The 22,642-nt window shown below is 51.0% G+C and overlaps 1 protein-coding gene across 1 annotated transcript in view; it reads right to left on the bottom strand.

Annotated features, from left to right (window-relative positions):
* GCN1 (GCN1 activator of EIF2AK4) overlaps positions 1-22,642 on the bottom strand; it is a 250,315-nt gene that overhangs the window by 48,731 nt on the left and 178,942 nt on the right. The window contains exons 46-47 of the mRNA XM_082258862.1: positions 8,529-8,621; positions 8,289-8,432 (exon numbers count right to left, since the gene is read on the bottom strand). Of these exons, the coding sequence (XP_082114988.1) occupies positions 8,289-8,432; positions 8,529-8,621 (237 nt within the window). The remainder of the gene's footprint in view (positions 1-8,288; positions 8,433-8,528; positions 8,622-22,642) is intronic.

The following is a 22,642-nucleotide window of genomic DNA, read 5'->3' as shown; positions in this document are numbered from 1 at the left end:
GCTTTGGGCCCTTCAACAATGAATGGGCCCTGGGCAGCTGCCCCTTTTGCCCTGCGTTAAAGATGGCCCTGCCTATATGTGGAGATCGTTCTGTGATATAGCAGAGTGAGAGAGCGACCTACAAGGACCCCAATAGACTCACCAACGCCTGATATTAGGGAGAGCAGAGACGACCTGAAGTGTTCAGAAAACGATCCTCACAGGAGGGGGGGGGGGGGGGAGTACCTGGGTCAGCACCAAAGTTAAAGTTGTGTCACTCACGGCTATACAGCTTCCTCTGGCTCAGAGTAAATGGCCGCCCAATGCATTTCAAAGGGGAGACCACAACAAAAGGGCCACCCGATGCATTTCAATGGGAAACTACTAAAAAATGGCTGACGAGCCAAGTACAGCTGAACTACAAGAAAATGGTGGCGTCCTCGGTACGCCATGCAGTCTACAGGTTCCCCTGAGGGGTCCAGCGATCTATCCAGCCTAAAGCGGCCCTGGCAGGGACCCCCACCAGGAGTAACCCATGCCATCAGTGTGCCCCCCCTGAGGGCCCCCATCGCCCGTTACAGCCCCTGCACCGTACCTGACTAAGATAGGAACCCCCTATGAAATAGTGGGGAGGATGGCCTGCGGGGGAGGATGGCCTGCGGGGGGAGGATGGTCCCTAGGGACCCCAAGATATGGGGGGGAAGATAACCCAAGGGTCCGATCATCCCAGGGAGGGGCCCACTTCCACCCCAAGAGCGCCAGAGATATGGAGGGACACTACTTCCCATACCAACGATATTCGGGTGGGCGCCACTCCGGACAGACAACCTCTCCGGGGGTGGGGGTGCTGTCGGTCACAGGGTACGCTGTGACTCAAGCAAAACCAGGTGGTGTGCATCCTGGCGAGGTGTTTCACTCACCGGCCAGCCCTCGTCCAGTGGAGCTATGTCGTGGCGAGGCCTAGCCCGGAGCTGTGACCTGCACACGCTCGCTGACCAGACTGGGAGACCATAAGGATCTAGAATATCCAGTCCGACACCCAGTCCAGGCTGTTGATTGTAGTTCTCTCAAGAACATAACAAAAAGAAAATTGTGACAAAAGGTTGCCTTTTTACATAAAAAACATGCTAGGACCAAAATCCTAGCAGGGAACTAGGTCCTTTCTCCTGACTAGGCAGAAAAAAATGGAATGGCTTTAGCAGAGTGAGTGGGTGTATACCCTCAGGGACTGCCCCATAGGCCTAGTTCCTTCTCCTGTAGGGGGCAGCATAACCCAATGGTAAGAAGAATATGGAGCTGCGTCTGTCAATGAACGATAGAGAAAAATGGATTTTTGTAAGAACTTACCGTAAAATCCTTTTCTCTTAAGCTCATTGACAGACGTAGTCTTCTTGATTCTCAAGAGCTGGGTTATGTTGTCTCCGCAGGAGTAGGACTAGGCAGAATGACAAAACGTTCTGGCTCCACCCTAGGGGCAGTCCCTGAGGGTATATCCTCCCTCTCTCTGCTACAGGGAATCAGTTCTGTTTAAAGCAGTACAGAGAATTTAACCCAACCCAACTCAATGATAGAGGGGCGGGTACTACGTCTGTCAATGAGCTTAAGAGAAAAGGATTTTACGGTAAGTTCTTACAAAAATCCATTTTTCTCTATCGCTCATTGACAGACGTAGTCTTCTTGATTCTCAAGAGCTGGGACATCCAGAAGCAGTGCCACAAATGAGGGGTGGGATTGACAAAATCAAATCCAATCTAGAAGGCCCAACCGGTGCCAAACTAGAAGTTTTAAAGGCTCATTATAAACAAAGAATGAGGCTAAAGAAAAAATTTTCCAACGGAAAAAACCCTCGAGGTAGACCACTGGTCTCCTCAAATTGCGGCCTGCAAAACCTTGCGGCCAAATGAGGCATCAGACGATGCCATTACATCAACTTTATAATGTTTAGAGAAGGTATGCACCGACGACCAGGTAGCCGCCTTGCACACCTGGACCACTGACGCCTGATGGCGAAAGGCCCATGACGCACTAAGTGCCCGAGTGGAGTGCGCCTTAACAGGGAACGGGGGCTCCCGACCCTTAATGGAATAAGCCTGCACTACCGTCTGTCTGATCCATCTGGAAATGGTCGCGGCAGATGCAGGCAACCCCTTTTTGGGTCCATCTGGGATCACAAAAAGTGAATCCGTCTTGCGAAACGAGTCTGTCGTTTTCAAGTATACCCTGATCGCCCGGACCACATCCAAGGAGTGCAAAGCAAATTCCCGAGGATGACTGGGCTTAGGACACAGGGAAGGTAATACAATTTCTTCATTCAGATGAAATTCTGAAACCACTTTTGGTAGGAAGGATGGATTCGGACGAAGAACCACCTTATCTCTATGAACCACCAGATATGGTGAACGACAAGATAATGCGGCCAGTTCTGACACCCTGCGTGCAGAAGTAATAGCCACCAAGAAGGCCACCTTCTGGGACAACGTGGGTAGAGGAATCTCCCTAATATCTTCAAAGGGAGGTTTCTGAAGAACCGACAACACTAAATTAAGATGCCAGGGGGGTAACGGCGCGTGCACTGGCGGAGCCAGATGTCGCACCCCCTGGATGAAATTCCGCACCAAGGAATGAGTAGCCAAAGGCTTCTGAAAGAAGATGGCTAATGCTGAGACCTGACCCTTGATAGTACTCAAGGCCAGTTTCTGCTCAACCCCTTGTTGCAGAAAAGCCAATATTCGACTAATCGAATAAGACCGAGGACGGAACCCCAAAGGTTCACACCATGCAATGTAGGACTTCCATGTGCGATGATAAATCTTTCTGGAAGTCGCTTTCCTTGCTTCAACTAGAGTAGGAATAACTGAAGCTGACAAACCTTTGTCCTTCAGCACCTGGGTCTCAATAGCCAGGCCGTTAAAGGCAGCGATCGTAAAGCAGGATGGAAGATCGGTCCCTGAGACAGTAGATCCTCCCTGAGAGGAAGTCTCCATGGGACGTCCGCCACCAGTCTGACCATGTCGGCGTACCAAGCTCGACGAGGCCAGTCCGGAGCTACCAGGATTACTGGGATTCCTTCCTCCTCTACCCTGCGAAGAAGTCTTGGCAGTAACGCGAGAGGAGGGAAGGCATATATTAGCTGGTATTGCCCCCACGGGGCGATCAGTGCGTCTGCGGTTTCTGCTAGAGGATCGCGGGAGCGAGCCACGAATCTCTGAACTTTCCTGTTGAATCGTGATGCCAACAGATCCACATCCGGGGTGCCCCACCGTAGGCACAACTGGTGGAAAACGTCTGGATGGAGGGACCATTCCCCCTGATCCAGGGTCTGACGGCTGAGATAATCTGCCTGCCAATTCTCCACCCCCGGAATGAACACCGCAGAGATTGCTGGAACAAATCGTTCCGCCCAGCGAAGAATGCAAGCCACTTCTTTGGCCGCTCGGACACTCTTGGTGCCCCCCTGGTGATTGACATAAGCCACGGCCGTGGCATTGTCCGACTGGATCCGAACCGGGCTGCCCTGGAGCTGCTCGGTCCAGTGAATCAGACAAAGTCTGATCGCTCTCAGTTCCAATACATTTATCGGTAACCTGGATTCTTCCGGGGACCAAAGTCCCTGGACAGATAACTGACCAAGAATTCCTCCCCATCCGGATAGACTGGCATCCGTGGTCACTATCGTCCAATATATTGGCAGAAATGACTTTCCCTGGCTGAGCATTGGAGACCGAAGCCACCAAACCAGAGACTCTCTGGTCTGTTTGCTCAATCGTATCTGATTGTCCAGGGATTCCGGATTCCGATTCCATCTGAGAAGAATCTCTTGCTGAAGAATTCGGGTATGGGACTGGGCAAATGGGACTGCTTCGAATGAAGCCACCATCAACCCCAGAACCCTCATGCAAGTCCGAAGGGAAGACCAGCTGTTGGACAGTAACAACTGGACTGCTGATTGAATCTTTCGGAGTTTCCCTACCGGAAGAAAAACTCTTGTCCTGACTGTGTCTAGAATTAGACCCAGATATTCGAGCCTCTGGGTGGGAACCAGAAATGACTTTTGCTGGTTCACCAGCCACCCGAATTCCTGTAAAGAAATCATAGTAATTTCTATGTTTTGTAGCAAGGTCTGAGGAGACTCTGCATGAAGCAGAAGATCGTCTAGGTAACCTAGAATCGATATACCTCTTTGGCGCAGAAGTGCCAACATTGGGGCCAACACCTTTGTGAAGACCCGCGGAGCCGTGGCGAGACCGAAAGGTAACGCCACAAACTGATAGTGGTTCTCTTCTACGGAAAAGCGTAGAAAACGCTGATGTCCTGCGAAAATGGGAATGTGAAGATAGGCGTCCTTGATGTCTATGGACGCTAGGACATCCCCTGGATGCAGGAAGGCTGCTACCGTGCGAATGGACTCCATTCTGAATCTTCTTATGTTGACGAAAGAATTGAGTGCTCTTAAGTCCAGAATTGGACGCACTTTGCCCTCTTTCCTGGGTATTGTAAACAGGTTTGAATAAAAACCTTGAAACCGTTCTGTCCAAGGAACGTGGACTACCACTCCTTGTTGTAGTAAATCTGTGACTGCTCTCCGCAGATCTTCTAAACGATCTGCGGATAGACGGATATTGGAAGGGAAGAATCGCGCCGGTGGGAGAGATCGAAACTCGATCTTGTACCCTGACCTTATGACTTTGCAAACCCATTTGTCCGGGATTCTGGAAAGCCATGGATCCGGGAACCGGCGAAGACGTCCCCCCACCCCAGTTATGGGTGGGGGCGCACCTTCAGGCTTTGGATGGTTTATCTTCAGGTCTGGAGGGGGCGGGCTTTTGCTTGCCCGACCAACGACCCCTGACGCCTCCTGTAGGAGCTTTGGAGGACTTAGTTTTTTCACCCGCTGGACGAAAAAACCTCTTGTGAGCAGAAAAAGAAGGCCCTCGTCTTTGACGAGTTCCTCTACCTTTAAAATTTTGCGGTAAAAAGGTGCTTTTTCCACCGGTGAGATCCTTAATGATCTCATCTAAGTTGGCTCCAAATAGACGCTCTCCTGAAAAGGGGATATTAGCCAATGCTTTTTTGGAACCTTGGTCGGCTAACCAACCTTTTAGCCACAGTGTACGCCTGAGAACCACTGCTGAGACTGATGCTCGCGCCATTAATGGAGTGGCGTCTAACGCCGCATCACATACAAACTGTAACCCCTGTATCATTTGTTCCAACAAATCTGATACCGCCTGAGGGACTTCTTCTAAGTCCCGGCGTAACCACTTGGTCCATTCAGTTACAGCCTGCGAAACCAGACCAATAGCAATTATTGGTCTGAAAGCTGATCCAATCAAGGAAAACATGGTGCGAGACATAGCTTCTATCTTGCGATCCACTGGATCTTTAAAAGACGGAGCGTCTTCTAAAGGAATAACCGTGGCTTTATTCAATCTAGCAATAGGTGAATCCACCACAGGTGGTTCTGTCCATTTCTTAATCAGGGTTTCCTCAAACGGATAACGCCTGTCAATGCGTTTAGAAATATTAAAAGTGCGTTTTGGCAGACGCCATTCTTCTTCGATTGGATTGCCAAAACATTTGGGCAATGGAAAAACCTTCGCCACTTTGATGCGCTTTTTAGTCCCAAAAGGGATCTCAGTTTCAGCTATTTCTGATGGAATACCCTGTAACCTTAAAGTCTCTTGAACAGATACAATGAGTGCGTTTACCAACGCTTCCTCTCGGGCTATGGCGGATGCCGAAACATCCTCCTCACTGTCTGAAGAGACAGGACCCGAGACACCAATACCAGATGAAGTACCTGCAACTGCAGAAATAGGCTCAGAGTCTGAATCCGAGGTTTCAGATAATAAGGGGTTAGGCGGGGGTCGCTTTCTTGCGCCCTGTCCCTGACAAGCCACTTCCACCCGGGACACAAAAGTTTCCATAATAGCTGACAAAGATTCAATTGTCAATGGGGTGCTGGAGGATCCCGCAGACCCCTCGAGGGGATCCGGAGGAGATACATGAGTGGCAGGGTCCATGTTAATACAGGACACCTTTGCCAGCAAAAACAAAAAAACTTTTTCTTTTTTTTTTTTTTTTTTGTGTGTCTCCCCCTAGCGCAATAGCGCCCCTCAGAGTACCTGCTTCTCGATCCCAGAGAGAGAGAGAGGGACCCCCAAGGCTCACCAACCGATGCAGTGCAGTTTCCAACAAACTGCAGTCAGCGTCTGTCTTACACAGACTGGAAGGAGCTGTTTGCTTTTTCCCGGGCAGAAGGCGTGGCTCCGCCCCCTGTGTACGCCTTCCGGAGTTCCCAGCCCTCCACGAGGTAGCTGGGCTCACAAAACATGGCCGCCCCCATAGAAGAGACATAAGACTCCGAAAACATGGCGGCCGGCGTGACCCGAGGAAATACATGCATTCGGTCTATGGCAAAATGGCGGCGGACCGCCGATATCGTCTTCCCAGCACATCCACCTGCACTCTGCTAAGAGGTGACATATGAATCTACAGAGATACACTGCACATAAGGTAGGATTATACCTCTTATGTCTGCTGTAATGTTACAGTCTGCTGGGTAGAGTGTTAGCTCTTGAACCAAGTCCACTTCCCACAAACACATGCTGTATTACAAGGGGGACTTGTAAGTATCAGATATATACTGACCATATATGGAGGGGCCCATAATATATACTGCCTCATAATGAGGAAAAAAGGGAACGTTTACTCACCATACCGAACCGACAGGCACCCTCTCTTCACAATACCCTCTCCACCGGGGTGGGGGTTTGTGGACGCCTCGACTCTCTGGTACCTGGCGTCCAAGCGAGCTTTTAACTCGCAAAGTCAGTCCCTTTACTGGGACTCCGTCGCGGCCGACTCAGCGCACTGGTCTGCACGCGCTCTTAGGCAGAAACCGGGGTGACCACTGGATCTCAACATCCAGCCCGTCGCCCGGCCCCGCATACTTACTTGAATATGTCGCGGCCGACCAAGCGCAATGCCATGGTCTGCGCGCGCTCGTAGGCCGGCTGGGGTGACCACAAGTGTCGCCCAGTCCGGCATTTTTGCTTGAAGATCTCACAGGAAAAAAACACTGGAGAAACTACCTAAAAAATGTCTTTTTCTTAAAGAAAAAAAGTCTTGCCAGGACCAAAAGATCCCAGCAAGGAACTTAGGTCCTTACTCCTGACTAGACAGAAAAAAACTGATTCCCTGTAGCAGAGAGAGGGAGGATATACCCTCAGGGACTGCCCCTAGGGTGGAGCCAGAACGTTTTGTCTTTCTGCCTAGTCCTACTCCTGCGGAGACAACATAACCCAGCTCTTGAGAATCAAGAAGACTACGTCTGTCAATGAGCGATAGAGAAATGTATTTTTCAAGGCCAGTGAGCATTGTTTCTTCCATTTGGTTTACAATGCATGATACCGCTTCTTTTGATCTTGTCCTTACTACTTTTTAACCTCTTGGACCAGATGTCAGGCATATATGTGGCCTCTTGGCGGACGGGCCTTGTCGCCAAGAGGTCGCATATTTGCGTATCACATTGCAAACAAGAGCGTGCTGCTGGCACATTTATCGGCGGCTAAAAGAAAGCCCTCGGATCGCTACTTGTGATCAGGAGTTTTCCGATCATGTAACAGCCAATCCTGGCGGTCACACGATCATAAAACCTGCCCCGCCTCCTGGCATCTGAAACCCCTTAAAGGGCCGGGAGGCATAGGCGCCAAGGGGTTATTAAGAACTAGTCAATTGCTTTAAGGAAATTAATACAGGGGCATGTAAACAGGATTTTTCCTATATAAAGCGGAAGGCCTCCTGTCTCTACAAACATAGCAATACATAGCTGCATATCTCAGATGCCAAGTTTCTCCCTGTATAATGTTAGCCTAGGCTGGGAATGTGTGCCCACACAAACAATCGTAATTTTCAGTATGTAGTCAAATCAAGATCTCCTGGAAATGCTTCTCTATTGACACGGACCATATAAACTCCATATATGTGGCAGGACATAAATCTCTTCTTGTTAGGCTTAATAGCACATAAATGCTGTCTGTAAGGGTTCTCATTCATCTAGGCCATGGTATATCAAGGAGTAGCCGAATTCAACTAGACTTGTTCTGTAATGTTGAAGACATTTTACAACTTATCCAAGCCACTTCTCCAGTTCAGAGAAGAACGACATATAAATACTATTTTACTTGGCTACATATACAGTACGTTTAGGAACTGCAAAGACTTTGCCATTCATCTCACATGACACCCAACCAATGTGGTTTAGTACTGAGAGGTATATTTAGTTTAATTTCTGACAGTTTTATTACCAGCTGTTCATTCTCTGTTCCCAGCTGTGCCTTGAGTGCAGTCATTACAGCAGGTAGGATGACATTCAGATGTCTGGTTAATGCATCGCCCGCAACTGAAGAAAGGAAGGCCAGGACCCGAGTGTTCACTGGAGGACTTGTAAGCTACAAAAGCAACAAAAGTTTAAAAATGATTATAACAGTTGCATAACAAAGGCAAACTTGGTTAGTTTATTATTACAATTGTGTCAATTAACTCACCTTTGGGACAAGATAAGGAAGCACAACACGGCTTTTCACTGCCATAACCTGTTTGAGTCCATCCAGTGCAAATTCTGAAAGGTCTTCATCATCCTATGGGAGGACATCATACATTAAGGAGACTGGACTAATACATGCAAAACATAAGCAGATATTAACCGCTGCAGACCGCCCACAGTAATATTATTGCGGCAGAGCGGCTTCCCTACATCCAGTCACGTAGTACTACGTGATTAGAGAGCATGTGCTCTCGGCAGCGAGCGCGCGCCGCGGGAGGAGAGGCGGCGATTGCCACCTTCCTCCCGCGATCATCCGGTAAACAGAGAAGATCCGCCTGCTTATGTAAACAAAGCAAGCAGATCTTCTGTGAGACAGGCAGGGACAGATCAGCAGTTTCAGCTAAGCTGAAACTGCGATTTGTCTGTCCCTGTCACATAACCCCCCCAATAGTTAGTAAGCATATAGGCATAAATGAACCCCTTTGATCATCTCCAGAGTTAACCCCTTCCCTGCCAATGGCATTATTACAGTAACAGTGCATATTTTTAGCACTGATTACTGTAGTAATGTCACTGGTATACCCCAAAAGTGTCAAAAATGTCAGTTAGGGTTCCGATCTGTCGGCCGCAATGTCGCAGTCCCGCTAAAAATCGCAGATTGCCGCCATTACTAGTTAAAAAAAAACAAAAAAAAAAACAATAAAAATTACATAAATCTTTCCCGTAGTTAGTAGATGCGATAACTTTTGCGCAAACCAATCAAAATATGCATATTGCGATTTTTTTTTTACCAAAAATATGTAGCAGAAAACAAATTGGCCTAAAATGTTAAAAAATTTTGCTTTTTACATTTTTTTTGGAGAATGTCCTATAGCAGAATGTGAAAAAAATAGAACTTTTGTAAGAAGTTACTGTAAAATTCTTTTCTCCGAGTCCTCTAACAGTCCCCGCCCACTCATACAGTCTTCACTTATGGGTATTGGTCTTATCCACGGGAATAAGCTAGGCAGCAGATTTTGTTAGAAACATTCACAAAACTTTGCATAGACACACCTACAGGGGGCTGTCCCTCTAGTCTAATACCCCCTGGCTAGCCTCATTCCCAATTCAGTTTGGTAGCAAGCAGTAGATAGTCCATGAACCCCAAAAGAGGGGTGGGGGGCGGCGACTGTCAGAGGACTCAGAGAAAAGAATTTTACGGTAGGTTCTTAAAAAATTCTATTTTCTCTTACGTCCTCTGACAGTCGCGCCCACTCATACACAGTCTTCACTTATGGGATGTCCCAAAGCAGTGTAGATATGAGGGGTGGGAAACGCATCCTGTTGCAAAGGCAACGCAGCACCCAAGGTCAAATAAAGAACCGTATCTGAACCAGAAAGGTAACCCACTGGGTAACAGGAAAGCTCAACAGGAGCGAACAAACCCAGGAAGGCAAAATAACCAAGGGGGAAAAAACCCAAACAGGAGGGGACAGGCTAAAAACGCCATGTCTCCCCCAAAGTACTGCCGCACTCAGAAACGTGTGGCCAAAGGAGGTATCTGCCAATGCCTAAACATCAAGTTTGTAAATTTTTGCAACATTTTGTAAAGGTGTGCACGGACGACCAGGTCGCCGCTTTGCCCACCCGGGACACCGACGCCTGATGGCGAAAGGCCCAAGACGCACCCACCGCTCGGAAGAGTGCGCCGTGACAGGGAAGGACGGAACCCGTCCCCTAAGCGAATAAGCCTGTACAACCATCCGTCTGAACCATTCAGAAATGGTTGCCGCAGACGCAGCCATACCCTTCTGAGGTCCCTCAGAAAGGACAAAAAAAGAATCCGACTTTCTGAAGGATTCGGTAGAAAAGGTAAACCCTGATCACCCTGACAAACATCCAAAGAATGAAAGGCAAACTCCTTAGAATGCTTAGGATTCGCACACAGCAAAGGTAAGACAATGTCCTCAGTAAATGGAATTCAGACACCACCTTCGGAAGGAAGGATTGATGAGGTCGCAAGACCACCTTATCTCTATGAACCACCAGATATGGGGAGTGGCACTCTGCGAGCAGATGTGATCGCCACCAGAAAGGTGACTTTTCGTGATAGCGCCTGCAGAGGAATCTCCCGGATGTTCTCAAAGGGAGGACGTTGTAAAACGGACAGAACTAAATTCAAGTCCCAAGGGGGTAAGGGCGCCCTCCGAGGGGGGGCCAGATGACATACCCCTTGAATACAGGTGCGGATCAAGGAATTTGACGCCAAGGGGCGCTGGAAAAACGGAATTTTTGTAAAATCTTACCTGTAAAATTCCTTTCTCTGAGTCCTCCGGCAGTCGCCGCCCCTTCATATTCATCACCAATGGGTTATGTCCTCTTATCCGTAGGAGTAGCTAGGCAATAGAATATGTTAGTACAAAAGACTTTTAACATATCCCCACCCCCAGGGGGTGGTCCCCTCAGTACATAACCCTCCACTTCCTGTAACCAAACCAGTTTCAGTGAAATAGCAGTAGAGAGTACATGAAAAACCCCAAAAGAGGGGCGGGGGCGGCGACTGTCGGAGGACTCAGAGAAAGGAATTTTACAGGTAAGATTTTACAAAAATTCCGTTTTCTCTTACGTCCTCCGACAGTCGCCGCCCCTTCATATTCATCACCAATGGGATGTCCCAAAGCAGTGTAAACATGAGGGGTGGGAAGAACGCAGCCGCGCCCAAGGCAACGCCGTCTCCCCATCAGAGAAAGGAACCTTACCAAAGGAAGGAACCCAGTTGGGCATAAGAACAAAACACTCGCGCAACAGGAGCAAGAAAACCCAGGGAAAAAACAAATGTCCCAAACAGTCAAAGAACCCGTAACAAGGGCTCTAGGGAACTGCCGCACCGAGAACCTTGCGGCCAAAGGAAGCATCAGCCGATGCCTTAACATCTACTCTGTAGAATTTTGTGAAAGTGTGAACGGTCGACCAAGTCGCCGCCTTACACACCTGGGCCACAGAGGCCCCATGACGACAGGCCCAAGACGTACTCAGAGATCTGGTAGAGTGCGCCTTCACAGGTACAGGGGGAACTTTCCCCTTCAAAGCATAGGCCTGATCAATGGTCTGTCTGAACCATTTGGCGATGGTAGAAGCCGACGCCGCCATGCCCTTCCGAGGACCTGCCGGAAGAACAAACAAGGCATCCGACTTGCGAAAAGACTCAGTCGATTTCAAGTAGACTCTAATCGCCCGGACAACATCCAAGGAGTGAAGCAGCACCTCCGTCGGATGCTTAGGCTTCGCGCAGAGCGAAGGTAGGACAATGTCCTCATTGAGATGAAAGCCCAAAACCCTTTTTGGAAGAAAAGAAGGGTTAGGTCGCAAGACCACCTTGTCCAAATGCACAACCAGATACGGAGACTTGCAGGACAAGGCTGCCAGCTCCGACACTCGACGAGCCGAGGTGATAGCCACCAAAAAGGCGACCTTCTTGGATAACAAAGACAGCGAGATTTCCCTGATCCTTTCAAAAGGAGCACGCTGCAATACAGACAGGACTAGATTCAAGTCCCAAGGGGGCAGAGGGTCCCTCCTAGGGGGGGATCAGATGACGTACCCCCTGCACAAAAGTGCTAACCAAAGCGTTAGATGCCACAGGACGTTGAAACAGAACGGCCAAAGCGGACACCTGACCCTTGATCGTAGACAGCGCCAAACGCTGTTCAACACCCGTCTGAAGGAAGGGCAACACCCCAGACACTGATTAAGTGGTAGGAGAGAAACCCCTGGATTCGCACCAGGCAAAACATGCCTTCCAAGTACGGTAGTAAACCTTCCCCGAGGAAGACCTCCTCGCAGTGATCAAGGTGTGAATGACCTCAGGGGAAAGACCCCTGGTCTGCAGGACCTCGGTTTCAACAGCCAGGCCATCAAAGCCAGCGACTGTAAAGCAGGATGGAAGATCGGTCCTTGCGACAGAAGATCTTCTCGAAGAGGCAGACGCCACGGGACGTCGATTGCCAGATTTACGAGGTCTGCGTACAAGGACCGGCGAGGCCAGTCCGGTGCCACAAGAATCACCGCAGTTGGTTCCGAGTGCAACCTGTGAAGGAACCTGGACAGTAATTGAATCGGTGGAAACGCATACATCAGTCGGTACTGATGCCACGGGGCAACCAACGCGTCCGACGCGTCTGCCCGAGGATCGCGCGTCCTTGCCACGAACCGTGGAACTTTGTTGTGCAGACGAGATGCGAACAGGTCTACCTCCGGAAGACCCCACTTCGCGCACAACATCTGGAAGACATCCGGGTGAAGGGACCATTCCCCCTGGTCCAGGGTCTGGCGGCTCAGATAATCCGCCTGCCAATTTTCCACTCCCGGAATGTGAACTGCTGATATTGTCGGGACATGCGTCTCGGCCCAAGACAGAATCGCGGCCACTTCTCGAGCCGCCTGGGCACTCCTGGTGCCCCCTTGGTGATTGATGTAAGCCACCGCCGTGGCATTGTCCGCCTGCACCCTGACCGGACAGCTGTGAAGACTGTCCGTCCCACGACGAAGACAGAGGAGTACCGCTCGCAGTTCCAGAACGTTGATCGGAAGGGAGGATTCCTCCTGCGACCAAACACCCTGGGCGGACAGAACGCCCAGAACACCACCCCAGCCCGACAGGCTGGCGTCCGTGGTGATCACCGTCCACGAAAGGGGACGAAAAGACTTGCCCCCCGACACTGAGGGGGACCGAAGCCACCACAGAAGATCCCTTCTGGTCTGAGAACGCAAAGATATCCGAAGATCCAGAGAGTGCGGTCGCCCGTCCCACTTGGACAATATCTCCGCTTGGAGACCCCGAGTGTGAAACTGAGCGAAGGGAAACGCCTCGAAAACCGAGACCATCAATCCCAGACACCGCATGCACGTCCGAATGGACGAGAACTGATTGTCCCTGAGGGACCTGACTCCCTCCCGAAGAGCCCTGAGTTTGTCGTCCGGTAGGAAGACCTTCGCCTGGACAGAGTCCAGAATCATTCCCAGATACGGGAGGCGGACCGACGGGCACAATGTTGATTTTGGGAAATTGATCGTCCAACCAAACTCTTGCAGAGTCTGCAACGTGACGGACAGATCCTTCACCAGACCTTGGTTGGTCGCAGACCGAACCAAAATATCGTCCAGACATCCCAGGACCGATATGCCCTGGGCTCTCAACAAGGCCAGAACCGGTGCCAGCACTTTGGTGAACACCCTCGGAGCCGAGGCGAGACCGAAAGGCAAAGCCACAAATTGGTAATGATCCTCCGCTATGGCGAATCGAAGGTACCTCTGGTGACCCTCGAAAATGGGGATGTGAAGATACGCATCCTTCAAGTCGATGGAAGCCATGAATTCCCCCGGAACCAGGGCAGCCACCACCGACCGCAGGGATTCCATGCGGAACTTGCGCACCCGCACAAAGCGGTTCAGCGCCTTCAAGTCCAGAATCGGACGTACCTTGCCCTCTTTCCTGGGCACGGTGAACAGATTGGAATAGAACCCCCGAAATCAGTCCCGATGAGGCACCGGGACCACCACACCCTGAGCCCTCAGGTCCTGCACCGCTAGGCGCAGGTCCCGCAAACGCTCCGGGGATAACAGAAGATTTGAGGGAAAAAATCTGCTCATCGGCCGAGAGAGAAACTCGATCTTGTAGCCAGATCGAACGAGTTCCTGAACCCACCTGTCCCGAACCCGGGACAGCCATGGCCGAGAGAAACCGAGCAAGCGTCCCCCCACCCCAGACTCGGGTGAGGGCGCCCCTTCAGGCCGCACTGTTGTGGGCCGCAGAACCGGATTGGCCGGACTTTTGCTTACCTGCCCACGGCTCCTTCTTACCAGGAGCCGCCTTGGGCTTGTGGGATTGAGGCAAGAGCGTGCTCTTACCACCCGTGACTCCCTTAATTAGTGCATCTAAGGATTCGCCAAAAAGGCGAGAACCATCATAAGGCAGATTGGCCAAGGTCATACGGGAAGATTGATCCACAGACCAACACTTCAACCAAACCAGGCGGCGATTTAACACCGCCACACTGTGTACACGTGCAGCCAACGGAACCATATCCAGGTCCGCAGCACACAAGTACATGACACCCTGGTGGATTTTATCCACCATATCCAAAGTCGCCTGGGGGGCAGAATCAGCCACCAGGACCCGCCTAAGCACCTGCGTCCAGCTCGCGACCGCCTGGGTCACCATAAGAGAAGCGAATAAAGCTTTTAACATAGAACCCATAATAGAATAGGTGTGACGGGCAAGAGATTCCATTCTCTTGTCCGTGGCATCCCGGAACACCGGGGTGTCTTCAGCCGGAATCGCAGTGGATTTGTTTAAAACAGCTATCGCATGATCCACCGGCGGTGGAATACACCAGCGCTCATCAGTAGCAGGCGCAAAGGGATAGCGTAGCTTAAAACTACTAGGTACAGCAAATGGCTTGCGTATATTACGCCACTGTTCTTTTACAGCGTTTTGAAAATCAGCAGTGCAGGGGTACACCTGCGACGTTTTGCGCCTTTTCCGCGTCCCATAAGCCGCCAAGGCAGCTGGAGGACATGATTCCTCCTCTAACCGCAGTGTTTGCTTGATAGAAGCAACCAATTCATCCATGAGTGCAAGCTCTTCAGACGAGCCAGGGGGAGAATTATCAACCCCCTCCACCTCAGCCTCCATATCTGACCCGACAAGGTCCAGGGAGGAACGGGACCCCGAAAAGGAGACCCCAGCCACAGCAGCCCCAGTACCATCACCCTCTGAATCAGAGGAAATTGAAACAATGGGCCTTTGTGGATTGAGCAGCCACCAGCATTTGCACCTGAGTCGCAAGGCTAACCACAATCGCAGCCAAATCCCCCCCATGGGGGGAGAGTACAGACCCCTGGCTCCCCACTAAAGTTGTAGGAAATTTGTTTTCCTGAGAATCCATGCCCCTGTAGCAGTAAAATAAATGGGTGACCGCCCCTTTAAGAGAGCGCTGCGATCGTAGCCCACTGCACACAAACACCCCACACAAGGGACCCCCACAGGGACAATTAAACCAAGGCAGGATACAGGGAATAGAGGGAAATGAACCTGGAGATCGCTGGTGCTGCTGCCTGCGGTGCTCCTGAATGCTGGTATACAGGGCGCTCCATTAAAGCCTATGGAGGCTACAAGAAAATGGCCGCCATGCATGTAAAACATGCGGCCGGAGCGATCGCAGCCAAAATGGCGCCGTTTGGCGCCGAAACTGCCGCTCCCACACCCCATGAGGGTGAAGTAAAAAAAAAAAAAACATCCTAATTGCCCAGCAAAAGGAAACATGTTAAACCGCCGCAGCGGCGCTGTAATGTGCCCCAAGCATGAGAAAACTCAAGCCCCACAGCACACAGCCGTTCACATACAAACTGACACAGAGTGCAGCACAACCCCCCCTCCTGCAGCCCACAGCATGCAACATGAGGGATAGGGAGACAGTAATATTGTGAACACAGGGTAAGGTAACACAGTCCCAGACTGACACCCCCCAGACAGACAGGTCCCCACATACATACACTTACCTCTAACATGGCGTGGGGGACCCGCACAGGCGAACAAGCCGCTGAACATAAGGCAGGGAGAGTCGCATCTAGGACGCATCAGGAGGTGGGTTGAGAAACCGCACAGCGTCCGGTGAGGTAGCCACCTCACCTGGCATCCCTGCACGACACAGGGATGGGTCGTTCAGAAAACTCAGGAGCGATACCTGACTGAACGCTCGATGGCGGGCTGAGAAACCACTGACCCACAACCTGCGACCAGGGAGGTCAGCCCGAGACGCAGCCCGCATGATCCTCTTCTTCCGAAGAACTAACGCTGATAAAATAACAGCTAACAAGAAAGAGAGAGAAAAAACTCAAATAAAATCCAAAGAAAGGAAAGAGAGCTGGGACAAGGTGTCCCAGCACAGAAACATCCAGCCACTCCTAACAGCTAGACAAATGAAACTGGTTTGGTTACAGGAAGTGGAGGGTTATGTACTGAGGGGACCACCCCCTGGGGGTGGGGATATGTTAAAAGTCTTTTGTACTAACATATTCTATTGCCTAGCTACTCCTACGGATAAGAGGACATAACCCATTGGTGATGAATATGAAGGGGCGGCGACTGTCGGAGGACGTAAGAGAAAGAATGGCCAGCGCAGATAGCTGACCCTTAATAGTGGTCAGCGCAAGATGTTGGTCGACACTGGATTGCAGGAAGGCTAACACCCTCGCCACTGAAAAGGAGCGAGGATGGAAACCCTGCGATTCGCACCAGACGAAGTAAGCCTTCCAGGTACGATAATAAATCCTACCGGACGAGGCCTTCCTAGCTCTAAGCAAGGTAGGAATGACCGCCGACGAGAGACCCGATCTCTCAAGACCTGGCTTTCAACAGCCACGCCGTCAAAGCCAGCGACTGTAAAGCAGGATGGAAGATCAGCCCCTGAGACAACAGATCGTCTCGTAAGGGGAGCCGCCAGGGAGGCTCGACGACCATTTGCATGATGTCCGCGTACCAAGACCAGCGCGGCCGTCCGGGGCCAACAGGATCACCAACCTCGGTTCCGAGACCAACCTGCGAAGGAAACATGACAACAACTGGATGGGGGGGGGGGGGGGGTAGGCATAAATCAGGCGATACTGATTCCAAGGCATCACCAGCGCGTCCGGGGCAGCTGCCAGAGGATCGCGTGTTCTTGCCACGAACCTTCCCACCTTGTTGTTTAGACGAGACACGAACAGATCCACGTCCGGGGATCCCCATCGCGCACACAGCATCTGAAACACCTCCGGATGTAGGGACCATAACCCCTGGTCCAGGGTCTGGCGACTCAGATAGTCGGCCTGCCAGTTTTCCACACCCGGAATGTGAAAGCGCCGAGACCTGCGTCTCGGCCCAAGACAGAATCTCGGCCACTTCCTTGGCCGCCCGGGCACTCCTGGTGCCCCCATTGGTGATTGATGTACGCCACCTCAGTGGTGTTGTCCGTCTGCACCTGCACAGGGTGGCCCTGAAGACGATCTGACCAACGGAGCAAACAGAGTTTGATCGCTCGCAGTTCCAAGACATTTAACGGTAGGGAGGACATCTCCTCCGACCAAGTGCCCTGGGCAGACAAATTTCCCAGAACGCCACCCCAGCCCGACAGGCTGGCGGACGTGGTGATCACCATCCATAACAACGGCCGGAAGGATTTCCCTTCAGTCAGAGCCAGAGACTGGAGCCACCAAAGAAGATCCGCTCTGACCTGGCGACACAAAGATATCCTCCTTTCAAAGGACCGAGGATGCCTGTCCCCCCTGGCCAGGATCTCCGCTTGCAGAGATTGTGTGTGGAACAGTGCAAACGGTATCGCCTCGAAGGCTGACACCATCAATCCCAGGGACCGCATGCAGGTCCTGAGTGATGAGGATACGTTGTCCCAGAGGGACCTGACCTCGTTCTGCAGAGACCAGAGTTCAGAACCATCCCCAGGTAAGGGAGACGAACAGAAGGGGACAAAGTCGACTTCTGAAAACTGATGGTCCACCCGAACTCCTGGAGCGCCTGAACCGTGACAGATCGCGCAACAGAGTTGGACTGGAACTTGACCTTAACAGGAGATCGTCCAGATATCCAAGGATTACGATCCCCTGCGACCGCAACAGGGCCAGAACAGGAGCCAACACTGTGGTAAACACCCTTGGAGCTGAAGCGAGACCGAAAGATAACGCCACGAAATGAAAGTGCTCCTCCGGGATTGCGAATCGGAGGTACCTCTGATGACCCTTGAATATAAGGATATGGAGATACGCATCCTTGAGGTCGATGGAAGCCAGGAAATCTCCTGGGCTCAGGGAGGCCACCACCGATTGAAGGGATTCCATACGGAATTTTTGAACCCGCACGAAGTGGTTTAGAAAGTGTAAGTCCAGACTCGGACGCACCTTGCCCCCCGTTCGGGGCACCGCAAACAGATTTGAGTAAGACCCCTGAAATCTGTCCCGATGTGGCACTGGGACAATCAACCCCTGGGCGAGGAGATCCTGAACCGCCCATTGAAGATCGTGAAAGCGATCTGGGGTCAAATGAAGATTTGGGGGAAAGAATCTGTCTGCTGGGCGTGATCGGAATCCGATCTTGTCCCCCGACCTAATGAGTTCCTGAACCCACCTCAGCCAAGGTTCGGGAAGACAGTGCATACGTCCCCCCACCCCTGCAATGGGTGAGGGCGCCCCTTCAGGACGAGGCGGTGTGTGTGAGCAGCTTTGACTTGCCTGCCCAAGGCTTCTTCTGGCCACCACAGGCCTTGAAAAATTTGCCCTTGTCTTGTGCCTTAAAGGCACGAAAGGACCCCTGGTTAGGTTTAAAGGAAGGGCCCCGCTTACCGCGGAAAAACTTACCCTTGGACACATGGGGCAGCAGAGTGCTTTTACCCCTAGTGACCCCCTTAACCAACTCGTCCAGGGAGTCCCCAAAAAGGCGATTCCCTGCATAAGTGATGTCAGACACCGTCTTCCTGGAAGTCTGGTCGGCCGACAAGCTCTACTGCCACACCATGTGACGGAGTATCACTGCGACAGCAGATAAGCGGGAGACTAAGCCTCGGTTCACATTTATGCGATGCGGGAAGGCTGCGAATCCGCAGCCTGTTCCCGCATCGCACACGCACCCCCGGCAGTTCACACTGCCATATGCGATACGCTGGGGGTGTCAATGTAATGTTAACGACACCCCCAGTTTGATCGCATATCGCAGTGCGATCGTGCAGTTCGCACAGGATCGGATCGCACAAGTGTGAACCGCTGTGCGATCCGATCCTGATGCGGCTGCCAAAAAGGGTCCCTGTGCGTGTTTGCTGCGGATGCGGTGCGAATTTAGCCATACAAACTGTATGGCTAAACTCGCACCGCACAGCCGATCGCATGTAATGTCGGAGCAGTGCGCCGACATTAAATGCGAACCCCGCACACGCACAAGTGTGAACCGGGGCTCAAGGGGACTCATCCAAGGCCGCATCAGACAGGTATAAAACAGCCTGAACAATTTGGTCCACCATCTCCAAAGTAGCAGGAGGGGCGCAATAGCCACAAGGGTGCGTCTGAGCACCTTAGTCCACTCCACCACAGCCTGAGAGACCATTACTGAGGCGAACACAGGCTTCATCAAGGAACCTGCCTCCATATAGTAGTGGCAGGTAAGAGATTCCACCCGCCTATCCGCCGGGTCTCTAAGCACCGGAGAATCCTCCGTGGGCATCAGAGTGGCCTTGTTTAATCTGGATACCGTGTGGTCCCCCTTAGGGGCCACAGTCCAGCGCAAATCAACCGGAGACGCAAAAGGACAACGGCACTGAAACTGCTTAGGTACCACAAGGTTGTGCTTTTAATAGCGCCATTGCACGGTTACCGTTTCGTGAAACTTCAGCGGGACAGGGAAATGCCTGAGCAGCTTCTGCGGGTCCCAAAGGAAGACAGCTTACTCGGCGGGTGGGACTCATCCTCTAAACGTAGAGTATCTTTAACAGAACTATGAGCGCAGACATCGCATCGCTTTCACAGGCCGACCCAGAGGGGGAGTCCTCCCCCTCCTCCCCCCCCCCCCCCCGACTGAGAGGACTGAGACCCCTCTGGGGATCACTGTCCATGGCTAGCTGAAGAAAACCTGGGCCTTTTCCTAGAAATCCGCTCAGACATCAACAGAAACACCTTAGACACTAAAGTCGCAGCAACTGCAGCAGTAAGGGAGCATATTGCAGAGGATTCAGGTGTACCTGAACCCTCCACCAGAGCTGGAGGGAATCTGCTGTCCCGGGACACCATAAAACACAATTAAAAATTTTTATGGCGCTGGCTCTTAAAATCGGCGATAGCGGCGGATCCCACCGCAAAGAGGACTAGCCTGTGCTACTAATATACTGAAGAAAGATACCAGCAAGATATTATCCCCAAAAAAATAGCAGAAAAGCCCCCCAGAAGTGTATCTGTAGAATACCACGTTTCCAGCTTGATCTGACTGCCTGGAGAAAGGAATGATGTCACGCCGCTAGAGGCCAAATTAGGACTGAGCCAAAAGAAAATGGTTGCCAATGCAAATCTATGGGGGAGGCTCCGGAAAAATGGCCGCCGAGCACATGGAAAATACAGTGCCCACACTAAAGATGGCGCCTGAAAGGGCGCTAGTACACTACAGGGAAAATGGCTGCTGATGCCCTCACATGAAGCCGAATAGCCTGCCCACACCCAAAATGGCGGCCCTGCGATTTTTACACTGCTGCGGCCCCCACAACCATGTCTGTACTCCCAAACGTTGCACAAGCACTACCAAGGGACTGAGGGACCCCCGCAAACCCCCCACAGCACGGCATGACCGCAATAGCGCCCCCGCAGAGACCATGAGGGACACACGTGAACCATACAGACAGACATGAGGGGGGATATCACAGACTCCAAACAGACTGTCGTCCCCCATGACAGAAGCCCCACAAGCACCCCTGACATACAATGCCATTGACAGAGGGGGTAGCATGGCACTCACCGAACCAGCGAAGGCGTGGGTGCCTCTCTGCGACGGGAAGCCTCCCACCCCAGGTGGGGGTGCCTTCAGCCGAACAGGACGCTAGCAACACACGGCGTACCGCAGTTGAGACATCCTAGCGAAATAGCGACGTCGCTGGCTTTGTCCCCAAGGACAGGGACAGGTCGCTTGCGAGGCCAGGGCGTACGCATAGCCTGCTAAACGCTCGATGGCAGGCTGGGATTCCGTAAGGCTCTAGGATAACCAGTCTGATTCCCAGCTCGGCAAACGCTGTAGTCTTCCGAAGTCTGACTAACTAAGCGCAGGAACAAATAAAAAGCTATCAGTGTAAAGAAAACACACTTAGCAGAAATAAAAATTAAGAAAACAGAAGAAAAGGCTGAGACTGTAGCCCTAGCTAAGGGAAGCCTGCCTACTCATGACTAGGCAAAAGACAAACTGAATTGGGAATGAGGCTAGCCGGGGGTATTGGACCAGAGGGACAGCCCCCTGTAGGTGTGTCTATGCAATGTTTTGTGAATGTTTCTAACAAAATCTTCTGCCTAGCTTACTCCTGTGGATAAGACCAATACCCATAAGTGAAGACTGTATGAGTGGGCGGCGACTGTCAGAGGACATAAGAGAAATATATATTTTTTTTCACAATTGTCGCTCTTTTTTTGTTTATAGTGCAAAAAAAAAAAAAATTGCACAGGTGATCAAATACCACCAAAAGAAAGCTCTATTTGTGGGAAAAAAAGGATATCAATTTCGTTTGGGTACAGCGTCGCACTTGTGCGTTAAAGTAACGCAGTGCTGAATCGCAAAATGGGGCCTGGTCAGGAAGGGGGTAAAACCTTCCGGGCTGAAGTGGTTGAAGTTCAGCTTCAGGAACATGTTACACCCCGTTTCCTGCAATTACAGTGGCTCTGCGATCCAAGCTCTCTGCATGAGAGCAGTACAGGGAGACGTTCTCTGTACTAGCTATCATGCTCCGCCCACACGAGTGCATAATTTATTCACAGAGTTCTGTGAATAAACTACAGATGTCGGCTTGTAGTTCTCAATGAGATACCACAGTGCTGTTGAGCGCTGGGGCAGTTCATTGATTCTTCCTGTAGGATGTAAAGGCAGACAGCCTACACTAACAGTATGCAGGAGGTCTGCATGGCACCAGCGATCTGCTGATGGTGCAATACTTTCCAGGCTCAAAAAAAAAAAAAAAGTAAATGCATATTTTTTGTACCTGCAAAAAAAAAAAAGTTAATTTATTATTTAGTTATTTAAGGTGAATTTATCCTTTAAGAACTTGCTCTCAAAAATCTATTGACCAACATCGGTAAAATCTATCTACAGGAGCAAAATTCTTGAAGACAAAACAAAAGGAAAAAAAATGCTAGGTCCTTAGTCCTGAGAAGCTAGGCAAAAAAACAGATCAGTTTATTGCATATGGAGGGTTCGGCCATCTGCAGGGGGCCACCTGTATATCCTGGTATATCTATATAAAATTATAAAACTGATAAACTATGATTTTGCAATAACTGAATTTGCCCTTTTAATCAAACACTTAAGACAAGAACAGGAAGAAAACTTTGAGAAACGGGTCCTTCATACAA

This window comes from Pelophylax lessonae, assembly GCF_965119305.1.
Source record: "Pelophylax lessonae genome assembly, chromosome: 1".
Taxonomy (NCBI): Eukaryota; Metazoa; Chordata; class Amphibia; order Anura; family Ranidae; genus Pelophylax; species Pelophylax lessonae.
The sequence above is the reverse complement of the archived record's forward strand: the minus strand, read 5'-3'. Positions and strand labels throughout refer to the sequence as shown.